A 15,055-nucleotide genomic window follows, 5' to 3' on the forward strand; every position below is an offset into this window, starting at 1 on the left:
GGTTTAACCTATTATGTGGCTACTAAAGAGACATTTCATGTGTTGTTTTAGTGACAATATTTTTTTTAATGAGTCAGTAACTTATTAATCGCTATATAACGAGTTGAAAGAAATAAATTCAAACATATTTGGTGCCTAACTTTATCAAATATTTTACAGATATAAGAGTACGTTTTACAGTAAAAAATAAAGTTATATCTGTATAGCTATTAGACCAATTATTTTTTTTTAAGAGCATCGTTAGACTAATTCAATTATACTAAATTTTAAAAATATAAAAATAATTATATATATTTAAAAAAATTCAAAATTTGGAGGGTGGGGGCAAGGCCCCCCAACCTATTACTTACCTCCGCCCCTGGGCAAAGGTCAAGCTAGCATGCCTTTGCCTTTCATACCTTAATTAACCAAGCAAACCTGTCGTCTACAATCCACACCTGGCCAAACAATATTGGCTTAGTTTAGTCTCTGTCACACAATATTTTCAACCTTATTTATGGAGGGCTTTCCCTTTTCTTTTCTTTTTTCTTTGGTATCTCTTTTTTTCCTACCCTCTCCTTTCTTTTTCTATTTTTTTTTTCTTTTCACTTTATTTTCAATTATATTCTTTTTCCCTGTACACCATTTCGAGTTTTCAGAACAATTCAGATCAAACAATTGGTCATGCATGCTAGACAATTATCTCTGAGCACAACAGCCTTAATAAGAGCAACTATAATGCATGAAAACTGATCAGAATAATAATAACACATACATACATACATTCATTCATATATCTCTATCTATACAATTCAAACTTTGAAACAAGCTAGCATGACTAATAAAAAAAAGCCCAAAAGCTCGGCAACTATAGTGATGACTCCTTTAACCTTTAGTTCTGATAATAGTGATAGTTCCTCTTCCTTGAGTGTGAATTCTTGTAAGGGCCACAACAGCTTTCCCAGAAAGGCCAGGACCATGAGGGGACACACATGGCCTACATGCAAAGTCCCCCACCGGATGCCTTACCGGCCTTGTGGGCGGCATTAAGATCCTCTCATTGATGTCGTTTAGAGTTACGTCCCCTTCAACCCCTCCTGGCTTCACCAATGCAAAAGGATACACCACTCTTGTTATCACTCTCTCCCTCTTCTTTTTCTTTTCACCATCTCCTGACCCTGAAACATATATACAATAACATGTCACTTTTGGTCAAACTATAATATTGATATCCACGACATCCTGGATTCAACTCTTAATTATACACACCTAGATAATAAGAATCAACTTTCCAAGAGCTTTGAAAACCCAATTAAGTTTTTAAAAGGAGAGAGAGAGAGAGAGAGAGAGAGAGAGAGAGAGAGATTTGTACCAGGATTCATGGGGCTTATGGAGAACAGGTTTTCTCCATTGTTGGACTTGGTGTTAATCAGGTCTTTGTAAGAAGATGAAGAAGAATCTGTAGCTTCAGGGCCCTCTTCTGGCGTTTCTACATCCGTGATCATGTTTGCTTCCTCACTGATTCCACTCATCGATGTGCTCATAGGCCCATCTACAAAATACAAAAAGTACGTAGAATCATTTAATTACAAATGATAAAACGTACAGCAATAGTTAATGACAAATGTTACTCAAAAAAACAAAAAAAGATTCCTTGGGTGTTATACTTGAATTCACCCCCCAAATACAACAAAAACAATGAAACTCAATTGTCTCAACTAGTGGTCAAAAAATTTGAGAAACTAAGGTATAACCTATAAAAAAAAAAACAAAAAAGTACATAAGTTTCACCTTTATCAAAATAATGTTCGGAAGCTTATACACCTTAATTTTGTGAATTTTTCACAATTAAGTAGCACTACGAAGGTAAAAAATGCTTGTACAATAATATTGTAATTACCTGAAAGTCCATTCATTGTGTTTATCTGGCTCAGGGAATATACGTTCTCCGACATTCCCCATGTGCAGTTTGTATTCCAGTAACTCTGTACACACAACATAAATGCTAGTACTTTTAATCAGCCATAAACGACGACAATATTTAAAATCCTAGTTGGGAAATTCAGACAAAAAAAATTAATTACCTTTGCAAGATCTTCGGGACCATCATGTTCGGTTTGATCATCTGTGTACAACAGCAAGCGTCTTCGTTTGGACATCTCACTAAACTCAACCAGAGCATCTTCTAAATAGCCAGTCGAGTAATCAGACTCTAGAGGAGCTGAGTAGAATGGTGCACTTCCATCCATGACTGCACAATAATAATAACATTCACAATATCACAAAATCATTGTTGTATAAGTAAGCATTGGGCTATATCCAAGAACCCATTAAAGGACAAAAACAGTAAAAGAAAAGAAAGCAAGATAGGTGGAAGAAAAGTGATTACCTAAAGACATTGTGTCTGCGTTGAGAACTCCAAGGTTGTGAAAATCCCAACCTAGGGAAGAGCTGTGGTGGCTACTAGTGTAAGCCAAGGAGTGAAGCTCACCCATATCGTGGGGGGTATTGTATTGTATTGTATTGTTTTTGTGTGTGTGTGAGTGTGTTGATGACACCCTTCAAATTTAAATGATGGGAAATGGTTCTATTTATGTGCAAGTTGTGCCAAAAAAGAGTGAAGGAATTGGTTGGTTTTTTAGAAGAAGCAGTAGTATTTCAGTCAACGGCAAGGGAGAAGAAAAATAAAAAGTGGGTTCTTCTTGGGATTCGGAAAATTGGGTCACTTTTTTCTTTTTTCTTGGTTTAGATATGTGGGGGACTAAATAATTGCAAAAGATATCATATAATGTTTGTTGCATGTAAAGCAATGGTATGAGAGGCAAAGACATGCCTCACAGAGACACAATTCAAATTCAGCTTTTCCTTTTTGTTTTCCTTCTGATGTTGTTACCAAACCGTCTCTCTTTTGGTCACTTTTTTCTTGCACATTCTCGCTTGTTGTGGGGTCATAATAGTAGTTACCTATCTTCTAAATCTCTAAGAAATTTTATTTTATTTTTTATTTTAGGTGGGTTTTAACTTTTAATGGGTGGATATCATTTAGAACATGGTCAAGTGGGCCCCATTAATTGGCATGCTGGTGGGCCTAACAATAAGGATAGAAGGAGAAGAATTGATGGGGTGGGTGTGTGGGACCAACTTTTTCTTGATCATCGGTTTTGAATGGTCCAAGTTTGAGTACATACGTGTTACCCACCTTGTATTTCGTGTGGAAGTTAGAGGGATTGATGTACAATCAGACGGCACAGCAAGTTTGTTTGATGTGCATCATTGGTGTTGTGTTTTGTGCCAAAGGACCAAAGGTTATTGATTTTTAATCAAACGGTTGGATGAGAATGGGCCGGGCCTGATGATCATGCAAATTCAAAAAAAGGGTCTAGACCAGAAGTCCAAGCAAAATGTAATTGAAAACCTGGCCCATGGCCATAGACAGCTGGATTCACACATTATTTTGTTACTTTTCCTTTTGTGTTTTCTGTTTAATACAGTTTTTTGATTGAATGCAACAGTCAATGACTAATAATTAATCAACATTTCCACCACCAGGTAAAAATGATAATGCTAAAATTTGATTTTGGTGGATAAAGAAAATTATTATGAGAGAGAGAGTTCTAAATTTGAAAATCTAGAGTGACTCCAACAAATTTTCATCATTTTTTAAGCAAAATATGTCATTTGAATTTTACACTATGAGCTCGTTTGGTTGGGCATTTGAGAGTCCAAAATGTAAAATAATATGTGCTTGGTTGGGCCTTTTTTAAGAAATTGCGTTTTTTTTAAAAACACCCAAAATTAGTGTTTTAAAACTGAAGGAAGTATATGCTTTTCTTGAAATGCCACTTTTAAACACAACTCACGTTGTTGCAATGCATTTTATAGACGATACACATTTTTGCAACAATCTATCCAAACGGGTTTTATGTCTCAAAATTTATAAAGGAAATGAACTAGATAAATGGTAAAGGATTGGAATGAAATGGATTTTTTTTTTCTCTCTCTCTCTTTTTATCTAAATTGATTAATAGGATTTGCATTTCTATATATCAAATGTGACCCATTGTATTATCTAAAAAACAAATGTGACCAATTTTGCAAATAGCTTTATTGGTTTGAGCAAAACTATATTCGGAATGAATCCATTTTCTAATTGAGTTCTCGAACGCTATTCATTATAAATATGAAGCAATGTAATTTGGTACGTCTCAAACTTTTTATTTTTGGATCCTTTGAGTTCTTAATTAATTATTTGTTAATTATTTGCTTCTGAAAAATAACTTCTCATGAATTTATATATCTATACTTTTTTTTTTCTTCTTTTAGATAATTACTAGGGATTTTTACAAATACTATCATTTTTTTTTTGGAAGGGTACAACTAGTATCATTAAATTTAGATGTGAGTTTCAATTTGGTCATTGGACTTATGACTTGAACAATTACTCAGGTTTGTGACAAATCTAACATTCAACTAGTATTTTCTAATAAATTGTAATAGATTTAATCATGTAATATACACATAGTAATAATTAAGGATGTTTTGAAATTAATATAATATGGATACCTCGTGTGATTAAATCTTTTAATTTTTAACATAAAATATGAACCGAGGTTTGATTTATTTCAAATCTAGCATTTATGAAGTTAATTGATAACACTTGCATCAATGTTTAAGGGTAATATTCATAAAAATTCTAATTATTATGAACCATTTTTATTTATTTAGTTATTCTTAAGATTCGGATAGCTATAATGAAGTGGAAGTTCCTGTCGCTAAGAGGCTTGTATCTTAATTAGTTGATACATCCTAATATTTTCAACCTAAACATCTAAAATTCTAATTTTCCATTCCCTAACAATCGATTTATAAGAGGAAAAAATGTGATAGTTCCACTAACCTAAACTCCATTTCCTCCTTTTTTTTGAGTTTTCCCACCTCTAATTTAAATAATAATAGCAATCCTAATCAAAAGCCAATCCTTTATGTTTCATTGGCTATTTTTTTTATCATCGATTTTTATCAGTATTTATACTTTAATTGTACTATACATATCTCACAAGAAAAAAAAAAAGTATACATATAAATGTGTCAACTTGTTTAGAATTTTCTGTCTATAATAAGTGGGGAGGGGTACATTTAAGTTCTCTTCATATTGTATCACACCACCACACACCCTTTGTGCGGTGGTCATTCCACATGTATAAGTGCTTTGTGAGGTGTGGGGGGCAAGTGCTGAAATTCAAGTCTCTAGGAGGAAGTTTCACACACATATATACTTAGATTATGTAGAATAAAATTTTTATCTTATATAAGAAAAAAATAATAATAATTGTGGGAGGGAGATTTGTATCAGGCCCCAACAAAGGAATTGTTCACTTTGGGAATAGGTCGAGGAGACTGATGCCACCCTCACGAATTTGCTCAATCCCACTTTGGGGAGAGACGCCTCCCACACGTGCCTAATAAGCCTGAGCCTAAGACATGAGTGTACCACTACTACACATGTTGTGGTAGTGCACTCCTCTACTTCGGCCCAGCACTAAAGGAAGAGGGGGAAGGTGGGGGTTTCCTCTTAAACCCCAAAAGGCACCTTTTATTGTGGGAGAGAGATTTGTCTCAGACTCCAACAAAGGAATTGTTCGCTTTGGGAATAGGCCGAGAGGACCGATGCCATCCTCACGGATTTGCTCAATCCCAAAGCGAACAATTCCTTTGTTGGAGTCTGAGACAAATCTCTCTCCCACAATAATAATATTGTATCACAAAACAGTTGACATGTCAATAGTTTTGTAATACAATAGTATTACTTGTTTAGAATTTTTCAACAATGACAAAGTTCTTAATGAAATATTTAATGACTAGAAATTTAAAGGGTATTCATCTTATTAACTAATCATTTTACTTTTAGTGAGACTTATTTGTTAGATTTTTTTATTTATTTGTTAGATATTTGTTTTTTTTACATAAGTGTGAGACCCATGACACTTAGGGTACATTTGATAAACTGAATGAGAATTATAATTGAAATTGTAATATTTATTACTAGGGAAAATTGTGTTATAATGGAATAGCTAAACACATTCATAAGCTTAGTTGTGAGTTGTAACATTAGAATAAAATTTAAGATTTATTTTAGGAAATATCTTACTCAAATAATAAAATTTTCAAGAAAATCATTTTTATTTTAAAATTTCAAGAGAGGATTTATTTTTTGATGATTTTTTATTTTTATAATTGTTACGTGCATATGGAAAGTTTGTATATTTGGAAATATATTCATTTTAACATTATTATGCATACTAAAAAATAACTATTAGCCTATTACAACCCTTAGGATATGTTTGATAGTCTATAATAGACAATAATGTAATCACTATTCTTATGTGTTTATCTATTCTTTAGTTTGGTTATATTTTTATTATAGAGAATAGTAACTCCTTATGAATTAGTGGCGGCTCCAGAAATTTTTTTCAATGAGGTTATTAAGAAATTTGAATTAAATAAAATATAATAGAAAAAAAAAACTTGAATATATCGAGTCATAAAAAAAATGCAAATATATGAAATTTTATAACTTCTATGAGTTTACATATTTTAAATCATTACATAATAATTCATTATCAGTTTTTATTATCTATTGCTAATGTGGTTAGGTGTGACTATTTTATTTTGTTAAGTTTGTATAACATTTATTTATTTTAATGAAATTGTCATTATTTTTATAAAAATATTTTAAACTAAAATGAAAAAATGAAACCCACTGAGACTATATTATTTATTAACCCACACATCCATATTCATCTATACAAAAATATTACACTAAGTGTCTATTTTACCAATCAAGTATTTGGACAATTTCTAACTTTACTATGTTTTTGCTTCAACTATGTACTAACATAAATAATACACTAAATGTCTAATTCTTGTTTAATTTTAGGTTGTACTGATCTGTAATTAGGGTGTGCAAGATTTCAGCCATTGTATGCAAAAATATTTTTAAGCATAAAATAAACTAATAAAAAAATATTTTTTATATAATTTTTTGTTTTTGAAGTTAGGGGGATCATTTGAACCCCCTGGACAACAAGTGCCGTCGCCATTGTTATGAATAACTATTTTTTAAAATGAAAAATAATTCTTCCTCTCTAAAAGGGTTATAATATTTATTCCTTAGTAGGAACAATAATTTCTAAAAATTTATATATTTTCAAATAAATAAACTTTCCATATACATGTAACAATTATAAAAATAAAAAATCGTAAAAAATAACTCATCTCTCTCTCAATTTTTTTTAAAATATATTATTTTAAAGAAAATATAATTGTATGAGTATGACAGTCCTAAAATAAATCTTAATTTTAATTCTAATATTATAACTGACAGTCAAACTTATGAAAATTATAATTACAACACATTTTATTCCAAATAATAAATATTATAATTCTTGTCATAATCTCCGTTCATGAGTATACCAAACGTGCCTTTAGCATATTTATTAGAATCGGGACTACTTCTTAATGTATGTGACACTCAACTTGTTTGTTAGAATCGGGAACATCTATTAATGTATGAAACAGTTTTTGAGAAGGATTATTAATGTATGAAACTATAGCTTATGAAATATTCAAAAATATTGACCTACTATTTTTTTTTGTATTTTTTATCTTTTAAGAATTGTGAGTCTTACTTTTTTGGTTTTTAATATTTTTGGCGATTATTAATATTATTCTTTATAATATTTCCTTATCAATTATTATTATATTTTATATTAGGAACTATTGGGACTTGGGAGAGATAATATTCATGCAATATTCTTTTGCTCGAGGCCCTAGATGTGGATATAGTATATTATGCATCGGATGCATGTTTTCTCCCTCTCAAATGGAGATAGACCTTACACGTGTGGGGTCCACCTCCATGTGAGAGGGAAGAAACATGCATCTGATGTATGGTGTATTTTCTCCTAGACGGGAGCATTTAGAAAAGAGCAATCTAAACCTTGTCATGATGAAAATCCATTGTTAACCAATCATTCATATCCTTAGTGACAACACTTTTGATAAATGAAGGTAACATATTCAACGGTATCCATTGGAATTTGAAACAGTCTTGTGAAGTACAAATTTATCACCAAAGTCTTCATTTTCGTCTTTATCTTCATTTTTGGTATAATCTTCCTGTTCAGGGGCCGTTTTTTGGTTGCTTGGCCACGTGTTATATGCTGGATTAGTGACCTTGCTAGGCTCGGGTTGTGTTTGGGGAGTTGCATCCGGAACTTAACATTGGGCCATGTGGTCCAATGGCTACCGGCGTATTTTTTAAACCTATAAAACCATTAAAGCCAAAATTTAAGAATCATATTAATAGTTGAATAAATATATAATATGTGTTTGATATAATAGCTTTGATTAGTAGTTTGTAATAGTAGTTGAAATAAAGCATTATGTATTTAAATGTGAAATAATCATGTACTCAATAATGTAAATTTAAAGATATAGAAACAAAGTCACTTATTTTTGTATGGTTTGCAGCTCCAACTGTGTGGCATTTGTGAGTTGATAGGATTCCAGCAGAATGACTCCAACGGTGGAGAGGCAATTTGCCATGATAACTTCAAGATTAAAGGGAGAAAATGAGTGCAACTAGAGGGAGAGAGAGTATGTCAAGCTGTGTGTAGATGCTGGTTAAGCTTGTCTCTTTTATCATGCACTTAAATGAATTTCCCCTTGACAATGCTCTTTTAGTTGTTGTGAAACTATGAATAGGATTGCCTTCCATTGGAAGAGCTTTTGTGAGATGTAATTTATGCCTTCTAAGAGAAGGGCTTCATGTAAAATAGATTTATGCCTTCCATGAGAAGGGCTTTTATAAGAGAGGTAGAGAATTGTATTGGGATGTGTTTATGGGCATTCTACATAGTGATAGTTAGTGTGCAATTTTTCTTGCTAAAAAATTGGCTTTTCATTCAAAGTTGAAGCATATACAAAAAAAATACCACTTTATCTGTTACCTTCTTGAAGATAAGCCGGTAATACTTAAGAAGATTTATGGATCTAAGAACCTAGCAGACATGTTGACTAAGGGTGTCACCATTGAGAAGCTGAAGTTGTGTGCAACTTCAGTTGGTCTTCTAGCTTAAGGATAGGAGGATGAGTTGCAGGGACGAGGGATTGTTTTTGGAGGATTGTGGTTGATGTTGGTGATTGAACTAGTCTCTATGTGAGAGATTTGTTGGGCTTTATGGAGCCTAGTTGTGTTTGATTCAGTTGACCACTCGATCCGACCTGAATAAATTTACGTGGTTTTTAATGGGAGATATTCTAAGGTTTAGTCTATGGAGCGGAGGCTTGGGCCGCTAGGATGTAGGATATAGAAAACATTGTTTTGGCAATTACAGTTTTGTCATTGTAGTTTTTGAGAGAGAGAGAGGGAAAAAAAACTATACTGCCACACTTGTATTTTTCCTTGATAATAGTGAAATCCTTGCAATTCTGTGGACACAGGCAAATTGCCGAACCATGTAAATATTGTCTTGTGCGTATGATTATTTTTCTTTGGCGTGTGTTTTCTCTATTTTTTGTTTCTCATAGGTTGGGAATTTCGTGTTAATTCCCTACATATGACATGTCTAACCTCTTTGCATTACTTTTTTTTGTCAATGAATATCCAGATATCCCTTTGGTTATATAGTTGCATAGAGGGGTTTGAGACAGGAATATTCTCTTTCTCCCATCCTCTTACTGTAGTATGTTGAAGGTCTCACAACCCTTATCTGTCATGTGGAGTAAAATAGATAGTTATAAGGGGTACTTGCAAGTAAAGATGGATCTAGGCTTACACATTTGAAGTTTATGGGCGATAGTTTGCTCTTTTGTCGGGCTACTATGGAAGAGTGTTATCATATTATGGCCATTTCACCATGTATGAGGCAGCCTCAAGGTAAAAAGTTAATGCAAATAAAACTTCTCTATATTTCAACAATAATACTTTGCCAAACACCCACGATTTATTTAGAAGAACACTTTATGCTAAAACCATGCAGGATTATGAGCAGTATTTGGGCTAAGTATGATAGGTTGGAACAAATAAGGAGCTTTCTCCAATATTAAGGAGAGTCTGCGGCGGAAATTGCAAGGGTAGAAGTAAAAATTGATGTCACAAGTTGGTAGAGAGGCATTGCTTGAAGTAGTAGATTAGGCTATTCGGACTTATTGAGTGGGTTGTTTCTTCTTACCAAAACTTTTGTAGAAAGGCCGTATAGGTATGATGAGAGAATTTTGGTGGGGTTAACGCTTTCAAGAGAGAAAGATTCATTTGGATGAGCAGGTTTTCTAGAGATTTCGGAATTTACACTGTTTTAACTTGGTCATGTAGGCAAAACATTTTCCAAACCACGCCTACCCCTACATTTTCCATTCTTCTCTTTTTCTCATAAACTCGAACTCTTTCTTCTCTCTTTCTTGCATATAAAGCATGCTAGTGGTGGGGCATGAGGTTGTCAGCACGGTGAGATGAGGTGAGCAGCCGTCGATTGTTTGTTTTATTGGGGAGTAAAAGTGAGCGACGGTATTCTATGATCTAACATCATTGACACTAAGACAAGTTACTAATTATAATGGGTGTTTTGAATTTATTTTTTGCTGGATTATTTTTTATTTATTTGTTGAATGGGTGTAGTGATTTCTTAGTAATGAGTTTTAATCTTTTTTAGTGTTTTCTATTTCTATAATGAATTTTGGTTGTGGATACACAATTCTGTGATGAAAAATTTAACATTTTATGACATGCCAAACACAAAAAAAAAAAAAAAAAAATGTCAGAGCCTTTTCAATATTCAAGACAAGAGTACAACCATACACCGAAAAAGAAAATGTAGGGTCTGTTTTTGTTGCCCAAGCCCAAAGGATATGGGTTAAGGGCCCAACGAACCCAGAGCAATGAATTTGTAGAGAGTGGATCGAAGGTTTAGGCGCTCGCCGGCGTGCATGAGGCATGAACTACTTTCCTTTTATTTGAAAAATACTAAGAACAGTTTACAACTGAGGGATGCCGAGGAGGTTTTTTCTTCCCCTTTTACTTTTTCTTCCCTTTTAACTCCCCCTTCTACACTTTGTTCCCCTTTCTTATATATCCCTCTCTTCCTCTTCCTGTTGATCATCTATTGGCCTCCCTCCTGACCGTCCGTCCCATCAGAACCATGCTCCAGTGGTTCGCCCTGATCGATGTTGCTTTGTCAAGGGGTTACATCCCCATTAATACGGCCAAAAGGGTTAGGTGAGCGTATTCAGTGCCGAGGTGACAGTTCGCCCAGAGCTTGCCCTTCTCCGTACCGAGGTCTCGGACGACCGAGGATAGGGTCATCCTCGGACCCATCATGCATCCTCGGCGTGGGCCATTTGGACCTGGGTTGAAGTGGGCCAAGCCTACCCGATTTTTTGGCCCCACAGAAAATATTTTCGTTAAAATTGTTTCCAACTAAAAACATTTTATATCTTTATCAAAAAAAAAAAAAAAAACTAAAAACATTTTATAATAAAACAAATGGAGCTTTAATTGAATTACGCAATTTCTCAAGATAGTCAAAGCACGATGCTATGAAATAATTTTCAGTGTTTGACTTGAAAATCAATCTGCACCTTGAAATAAAAGAATGCTTCTCAAGAATGTCGTGGCTGACTCTTCCTTTTAATAAGATGACACCATAGAGTTAATTGGGAAAATTATAGGATATTTCGGTAATATTATAAATGTGTAGTTCCTTATCTTACATGAATATTTGGTCAAATTATTAATTTAGTTGGTAGGATTTACATTTAAAAAAGAAAAGAAAATAGAAGGTTTACTATTATATGAGAGGGGGAAGTATGCATTTATAATACTCTCAGAATATTTTATAATTACCCTTTAATTGGTGGAACTGATGCTTAGTCAAGTGCTCATTTTGATATATCTTATTTTATTATTTTTTCTTGATAATAATTTATCTTATTTTATTAGTTAATTTGACTTAGAAAATAAACTAGACAAACGATAGTTATAACTTATAAAAGTTAAAGGGTAAATTGTAAATTACACTCCTAAAATTTGAGAGTTTTTGGATTTTACACTATAAAGTTTCAGAATTTAGATTGTATCCCTTAAATTTTGGAGGCATATAGATTTTACACTTTAACGTTTCAAAATTTGGATTTTACCCCTTAACTGTTAGGAGTGTTTGGATTTTACTCCGTAAAGTTTAAGAGTTGTTGGATTTTACACCCTAAAGTTTCAAAATTTAGAGTGTAAAATCTAAACACTCCTAAACTTTACAGGGTAAAATCCAAATTTTGAAACGTCAGGATGTAAAATTTAAATATCCCTAAATTTAGGAATGTAATTTGCAATTTACTTAAAGTTAAATGAGCTTAATCAAATGAATAAATTGAAAAAATGTTATACCAAAATGCCAAATAATTAAGGTCTAAACTACATTGTCACGTGTTCTTTCATGTCTCTTACAAATTTCGATTTTATATTTACCATCTTGAATTTTGACAACTCTTGATTTAATAAATATGATAAATATTTGGCCTTATTTTTACAATAAAGGTTTAATGATTTTCCTTCTAAAAAAAATAAAAAAGATAAATACTGGCATGCTTTTTAGATTTTACTATCACATAAAAAAAAGACACACTCACACACTTTTTGTCTTTTAGAAACATAAAAAAACACAGTTAGATACCAAAAAATGAATTGAAAAAGGAAAAGTCTAACAAATTGTGAGTAGTTGCCTAGTTAGGTTGTAATCATATACTCGGTACAGAAAAATATAAAGGAGATAAAAGTGAATATTATCAGTCAAACAAAAGAAAAAGAGAGAAGACGGTAGGAATCAGAACAATCTTCCCCTATAAAGATATCTGAACTTTTTTTTGCTAGAAATATAAAGACATCTGTTATTAAAATCTTATTATACAATACCTTATGATTACAAATGCTTTAATGGGTCCAGTATCTAGCAGAGCATGACCCTCTAGAAGGGTCTGGCAACTCTTAATTATTTAGCATATCTTCTTAAATTAAAAAGAGAGAGAGAGACAGAGACAGAAAACTCTCATTTAGCACCATTAATATTCATAAACATATAATTGCTATTTCTCTTCCCGTCGGGCTTCGATTCTCATGGGACAGTGTACCCTGCACAGAAGAAAGATTATGAATTGGCATTTGTAGAAAAATTGAGTGAAATGTCCAAATATATGAAAATCGTGGAGGAAACTTATGGGAAATTTGGTTGTGAACAACTATTGATTAAATCTTCAAATTTTATGTTATCTATATATTTTCTAAAAATTTCCTATCTTCTCCAACATACTTAATTTTTTTAGAAAACTTCATCCAAAAATGTAAAAAAAGGCTTCACCAAAAGCTACTCTAATACAACACCTTTCCCTTGCTCTCTTTTTGTTTGGTAAATAAAAAATGGGTAGAAAGGGGTAACTAATGTGACTTTCTTACCTAGGCGTAATCATAATAGCACCTTACCTGTTTCTTGGTGAGACCCCATACTCTTGGTCTACTTATTTTTTAGGTCAACCGTTTAAAATAAAGATGAGATATAAAGAATACCAATACACAATTAGTTGTTTGAAGCTCAAACCAAAGTCCTAAGACTTGTTAACCAAATATTTTATCAATTAAGTCATTCGAATGTCGGTTTTATACTTTCTTCAATTCTTTAATAAGATGAATACTACTTTTATTTATTCAGTAATGTTGCTAGGGGATGAGGAGGTGCTTGCTATTGCTAAGCTATTAGGTACTTCTACTAATATCTTTTTTCTAATTGCTGACTAGTATTTCCACCAGTGTTTATATAATATTATTTGTTCCTCCCATACGCTAATAATTACCTAAGGCACTATATACAATTTTTTTTTTTTTTGAGTAGAAGGCACTATATACTATATTATTATAAGCACTAGGTTCATACTCCAAATTTCTCAAAAAAGAAAAAAAGAAAAAAAAAAGAAAAGGTTCATACTCCAAAAAAAGAAAAAGAAAAAGACAAAAGGTAAGCACTAGGTTGGGCTTACATAATTTACTTTTAGCCCATACACAAAAGGGCCTAGACTTATGTCCATTGCCATCCAATAGCCCATATTTGGTCAACATGTTTTCCACGTATGATGGGTTCCATTTTAAAGTTAAAAAAACTTTTTTTTTTTTTTGGTTCCAAAACTAAGCCAATTTGATTGGTTACTTTCAAAATATATTGTTCCAAACTAAAAACCTTATGAATACTTACTTCCACACTTCTTTCCAACCGGTCGGTTCCTGATGTTGCATCGCTTTGGAATAGTAATACCAATCTCGGCCTTAATCCCTGCTTGCTTTGCCAGAGGTGACAACAAAACAGCACAAAGGCATTTGGGTGAAGTCTTGATCAAGGCACTAACTTTGGTACAACAAGCTGGTGGAACTTTAGCGGCAGCATTCCCAGCTGCGCTCAAGCAAGGGCTCAAGCTAGCCGCTGCGGTCCTAATCGGGGTCTTCCCACACTCCCCGGCTGCATCAATACCGCCAATAAAAGCATTCAAAGTAAGCACGAACACGAACACGACTACGAAGCATGCTTTAATGTTGGAGGCCATCTTTGTTAACACTTCAGATAGATTTCTAATTCTATTGCACACTGAACTCTTGAACCAAGTAAGCACATTTATATACTAAAATGAAGAGGAAAAAGGAAGGTGGCTTTTCGTACTAGTGGGGTGGTTGTGGCTTAGTATATTCAAGATGTAATGATTTAAATCTTTGGATGCAATGTTGCCGCTGCGCATTATGTAGCAAGTGATACCATAAAATTGTGACACATTATTAGACTTTGGTTTTTAAGTAGAGTGCTTGCCTTTTAACCTTCCAGCGTGTTCTATCCATTACTACATGTTCACACTTCTGTTCATCCCACCTAATATAATTGCACGTAGTGTGGAGTGGAGTTTTTTGACATCTAGAATAGAAATAGATTGCCCTTTGTTGAAATATGTACTTAAATGAGCATGTGTACTCCTTTTTCCTTCCGACGTGGTC

The 15,055-nt window shown here is 33.1% G+C and overlaps 2 protein-coding genes across 2 annotated transcripts; both read right to left on the reverse strand.

Moving 5' to 3' along the window:
• Window positions 1-738: 738 nt before the first annotated feature.
• Window positions 739-2,811, reverse strand: LOC112026187 (protein XRI1). The gene is made up of 5 exons (XM_024058872.2): window positions 2,369-2,811; window positions 2,064-2,230; window positions 1,880-1,964; window positions 1,352-1,531; window positions 739-1,157 (listed from the first exon to the last, which is right to left on the reverse strand). Exons 1-5 carry the CDS (start codon window positions 2,472-2,474, stop codon window positions 865-867), a joined length of 831 nt encoding a protein of 276 aa, XP_023914640.1. The 5' UTR covers window positions 2,475-2,811; the 3' UTR covers window positions 739-864.
• A 10,208-nt stretch (window positions 2,812-13,019) lies between these two features.
• Window positions 13,020-14,687, reverse strand: LOC112026191 (non-specific lipid transfer protein GPI-anchored 15). Its single transcript, XM_024058877.2, has 2 exons — window positions 14,271-14,687; window positions 13,020-13,159 (listed from the first exon to the last, which is right to left on the reverse strand). The coding sequence occupies exons 1-2, from the start codon at window positions 14,614-14,616 to the stop codon at window positions 13,143-13,145; spliced, it is 363 nt and encodes a 120-aa protein (XP_023914645.1). The 5' UTR covers window positions 14,617-14,687; the 3' UTR covers window positions 13,020-13,142.
• Between the last annotated feature and the right edge of the window lie 368 nt (window positions 14,688-15,055).

This window comes from Quercus suber, unplaced genomic scaffold (assembly GCF_002906115.3).
Source record: "Quercus suber isolate HL8 unplaced genomic scaffold, Cork oak 2.0 scaffold_185, whole genome shotgun sequence".
NCBI lineage: Eukaryota > Viridiplantae > Streptophyta > Magnoliopsida > Fagales > Fagaceae > Quercus > Quercus suber.